Source organism: Palaemon carinicauda, chromosome 45 (genome assembly GCF_036898095.1).
Source record: "Palaemon carinicauda isolate YSFRI2023 chromosome 45, ASM3689809v2, whole genome shotgun sequence".
NCBI lineage: Eukaryota > Metazoa > Arthropoda > Malacostraca > Decapoda > Palaemonidae > Palaemon > Palaemon carinicauda.
The window spans coordinates 7,720,070-7,725,069 of NC_090769.1; the positions used below are offsets into that span (position 1 = coordinate 7,720,070).

General features: G+C 36.5%; 1 protein-coding gene across 1 annotated transcript in view; it reads right to left on the minus strand.

The window, feature by feature from the left end:
• Nucleotides 1–4,675, minus strand: part of LOC137634663 (dentin sialophosphoprotein-like) — a 12,032-nt gene extending 7,357 nt beyond the window's left edge. The window contains exons 1-2 of the mRNA XM_068367141.1: nucleotides 4,393–4,675; nucleotides 138–336 (exon numbers count right to left, since the gene is read on the minus strand). Of these exons, the coding sequence (XP_068223242.1) occupies nucleotides 138–336; nucleotides 4,393–4,403 (210 nt within the window). The 5' untranslated portion in view covers nucleotides 4,404–4,675. The remainder of the gene's footprint in view (nucleotides 1–137; nucleotides 337–4,392) is intronic.
• Between the last annotated feature and the right edge of the window lie 325 nt (nucleotides 4,676–5,000).

Sequence of the window (5,000 nt, forward strand, 5' to 3'; positions counted from 1 at the left end):
ATACACGTATAGCTTTGATAAATATATAGATAGATATATATATATATATATATATATATATATATATATATATATATATATATACATTCGTGTGTGTGTAAGTGTGTGTGTGTGTAAGTGTGTGTGCATACACTCACCTTGACTCGTTCATGAGCGACCGAACCTTTACCATCCCCACTAAAAGCCTGACGGTACGTGTTAGCATTATTTTTGTAGTCGAAGTGTGTCGTCACCTCGGAGGGCTCCGTCGTGGGCGAGGTGCTGAAGATAAACCCCCAGAAGGGCGTAACCAGCAGCGTGTATCCGAGAAGGGGCAGCAGAAGCCACCGTAAAGACCTGCCAGGGGAAGAGATTAGAATTTTATTCATTATTTTTCACTGAATATGATTAGCTTTTATTCATTGTTATTTTTTGGTATTCTTTGTTTCATGAGATGCTAAGGGTTTATTACTCTAAACATGAATCACTTGAAATTTAAGGTTATGATTAATGGATTGGAAGTTTTGATTGACAGCAGCAGAACTAATATTACTACTACTACCACTACTATTAATAATGATACTAATATTGATAATGAAAATGTTTTTCCAAAAATTTGTATAATTAAATTTTCATATTCTATATATTCTGAGGTTCAAAGTAAAGCTACAAATAATATTACATACTCGTTCTTTCTGTAAAAAAAATGCTAAAGAAACTTTTAAAAGTGGATAAAATAACGAAATATTATCAAAGTGCTTTATGCCATTTCACGCTCACAGGTATCGTTAGTATTGTTGTTATTATTAATATCCATATCGTAAACGATAACGGTATTAAGCGAGAGAGAGGGCTGAGACGACAAAATATATTCAAAGAAAGATCCGACTCACGAGGTATTTGGTATCGCCCTGAAGTGTGGGCTAGGGTACCTTATTCCAAGGTGTATTTCCAACGTCTAATAATCCTGTCTTCCCCTGTGTACAAGTCCTTCCCTTATTTTTGCCTTATTTTTTGTTTGGGTTCCCCCAGGTCCCTCAGTGTGAGGCACCTCGTATATCCACCAGAGAGTTGCTAATGCATCTTCCGGTGTATTTTGCATCTTCCAGTCTTGGATGGTCTGGGATGCATCTTAGGTATTTATCGAGCTTATTCTTAAACACATCTACGCTCACTCCTGATATGTGGGGATTTAGCAGTGAAAATAGCGTGGTAAGTCCGAACAACACTAAGCTTAGATATAGAGTTCGTTGCTTATCAACTGTCATGTATAGGACTACCGTTTTATCACACGAATATGCATTTGTAAGTATTCGATCGCTAAAGTAAATGCATGATTTTTATATAAACTCAAGCTCATGATGTTCAAATGCATACTTGGAAAATATGTTATCATCCATCTTGGTCTCGTAACATTATATGTAATGCGCCGTTGTGAATACATTACCCTGTGATCATGTGTAATTGTTACTTCGTGTATAGGTCAAGAGCGTGAAGGAGACATAATTTTGATTTGAATGACAGCACTGAGAATTAATGGGAATATTTAGCATTTTAACTGAGAATGTATGTCAAGAAGATGGCGCTATTAAAGGTAGTACAGATTTTAACACAATTAAGAAGCAAATTCTTGCAGGTGTAAGTTGCATAATAGGTTTAAAGGCCGCTCATGAAGGGCAGAGGTAAAGGACACTGAAAATGCCCTAGCTAGTAGGATAATGCCTTAGAGACTGACCATATACACATATGATCAGCGTCCAAGCCCCCTCTCCACCCAATCTAGGATCACTGAGGGCCAGGCAATGGCTGCTGATGACTCAGAAGGTTGATCTATATACTCTCAAACCCATATCCTTAGCTCACAAGGATGGTGAGGTTGCAGACACTGCAAGAAACTATCGAGCTTGAGCAGGACTCGAACCCCAGGCCGGCAGATCGCCAGGTAGTGACATTATCTATAGGCCACCACAACCCTAAAGGTGAAGCAAGAAAGGTAGCCTACTGTGTGCAAAAGATTTTGAAAAGAAATAAGATATGTAAGGAAGCTAATGTTATGATGTATTAGGAGAGTGTTGAAATAAAATCTCTTTATCAAGTGAAGTTTGAATTTGAATGTAAATAAAAGAAAACAGCTCAAAGTTGTTTATGTAAATAAAGTTCGTGTCTACGCGGTGCATGAAGAATTCATTTAATGAGAAATGTCATTAGGGAAAGAAGGATCAAGTGTTTTTGACTTGGTTCTATCCCTAGTTTGGTCATGCAGGAAGAATGAGGAATGTAAATATTAGGAAGGAGGATGAAAATGAGAAATATAGAGTGAAAGATAGATACTTTGAAAGAAGTATTGGCAATATTGTTCTAAATACCCAAGAAGCTATATAGCCTACAGTGTAAGCTATTCTTCACTGTTGGAGCCCTTGGGCTTATAGCATCCTGCTTTTCCAACTATTATTATCATTATTATCATTATTACAATTGTTTATTTCGTGAGGCAAATGTATAACAATGATAGGTATTAAGTATTTTAACAGTTCATATTATAGGCATGGAAAATTTAGAATTTTATTTATATTTTGCGAAGAATGAAACATTGATGTATATGTCTATAAATGGATTTGTCTTCTGGTCATGGTAGTTTTGCTTTACATTTATATGCCACCTATCATCCATAGTCATGCTCAGGAAAAAACTAGTTTGTTTTTGTAAATAATTAAGGTACGGGATAAAATATATTTTATTATTATTATTATTATTATTATTATTATTATTATTATTACTTGCTAAGCTACATCTCAAGTTGGAAAACCAGAATGCTATAAGCCCAGAGGTCCAAAAGGGAAAATAGCCTTGTGAGGAAAGGAAATAAGGAAACTACAATAAAAGTAATTAACAATTGATACAAAATATTCTAAGAACAGTAACAAAATTAATATAGATATTTCCTATATAAACTGTAAAAACTTTAACAAAACAAGAAGAAAAGAAATTAGATAGAATAGTGTGCCCAAGTAGTGTACCCTTAAGCAAGAGAACTCTAACCCAAGACAGTGAAAGACCATGGTACAGAGGGTATGGCACTACCCAGGACTAGAGAACAATGGCTGTGTTTTGGAGTGTCCTTCTCCTAGAAGAGCTGCTTACTATAGCTAAAGAGTCTCTTCTACCCCTACCAAGAGGAAAGTAGCCACTTTACAATTACATTGCAGTAGTTAACCCCTTGGGAGAAGAAGAATTGTTTGGTAATCTCAGTGTTGTCAGGTGTAAGAGGACAGAGGAGAATCTGTAAAGAACAGGCCAGACTATTCGGTATATGAGTAGGCAAATGGAGAGTAAACCGTAATCAGAGAGGAGGATCTAATGTAATACTGTCTGGCCAGTCAAAGGACCTTATAACTCCCTAGCGATAGTATCTCAACGTGTGGCTGGTGCCCTGGCCAACCTACTACCTACTGTATAGCATATTGAATGAAGAGATAAAATCTCCTCTGACCTAATTATTTCGTCTAATTCATCGTGACCCACTAATTTTGTTACACCCAGGCATTAATATGCTAATTCCTGCAACCTCGTTTCAGTGAATAGGTTTATATGTCGAGACCTTCAAGGTTCTTTGAATGGCTGGATATTCTACGAATCTGTTTAATTTGATCTTTCCAGTGTAATTTTCATAATTAATTATTTCTCTTATTTTAGTAATATCTTCAAATAATAAGGTTAAAGTAATTAAAAAATTAATTGAAAACACTCTCGTGATGCACGAGACCTGAGAGAGAGAGAGAGAGAGAGAGAGAGAGAGAGAGAGAGAGAGAGAGAGAGAGAGAGAGAGAGAGAGAGAGAGAGAGAGAGAGAATTGTTTGATTGGTTTCTCACAATACTAAGGAAAGGACATGTGAATCTATAAGTATGAAGTTGTGTAACAGGGATTCCTAAAAGCACTTGGCCAATCCAGGCAGAGAGAGAGAGAGAGAGAGAGAGAGAGAGAGAGAGAGAGAGAGAGAGGAGAGAGAGAGAGAGAGAGAGATTACCAAGAAGGATATAGTATAAGAGGAAAACCGAAGGAGGAGGACAGTTGCAAATCTTGCAATACAGCAAGACGAAGTCTTCGAACAATGCAATGCAATAGCGTCAATTTTGATATCCAAAATATCTAACATTTTAATTTTCATTATTTGTAATCCCCTAATCTTCTTATTATGAACCATTTAGTATAAACAATGTAATCCTTTTCATATCATTAAACATGATTAAGAAAATACAAGAGAGAACATTGGGTATTGGCAGTAAACAACAGCAAGCTATGCTCAGAAACTTGTTATGGACATTGGTCGTCTGGTGTAAGACCTCAGAAGTGAACAAATCTTGTATGAACATCTAACAAAAATTGAACATTAATAAGAAAGTAGATATACTTACGGCATCATCATGGGAAGTTACGGCAGGCGAATCATCATGAAACAGTTATATCTTCACACCAGAATCACTTGAGAATCCCATCTTTCCCATCACTTGACATTAAGGGACCATGTTGCCCCACAAATCTGAACTCCCAGAATCAGTTTTCTTGATTATAGTCGCACTTAGCGTAAAAAAAACTTGTGAATGAAGTCAACTTGAAGTAATCCGAAGAAGGAAGTATTTATCCCAGGAGAAGAAGAAGGATGGCTGTGACCACTGGTCTAGGCTTCAGTCAACACACTGTGGCTATTTCTGAATGGAAGGATTGGTTCACAGAACAGGAACTAGAAATTTGCATCTCATTTTGGAATGACCTTGGGATGGGACACCGGACGTGACGTACACGTTCTGAAATGACAAATTTGTCTCTGTATTGTTTCATGGAATGAGCCTGGAATTAATAGGTATATAATCAGTTACCATTTCCAAAAGGGTAATTGGAATAATTTGATGCCCCGCATTGAAAGGTCATGTCCAGGTAAGTACCCTGACCTATATGTCAACAAGGCTTTATGCTTTTTATTCCAATCATGATTATGATAATTAAAAAGCAAAAAAAAAAAAAA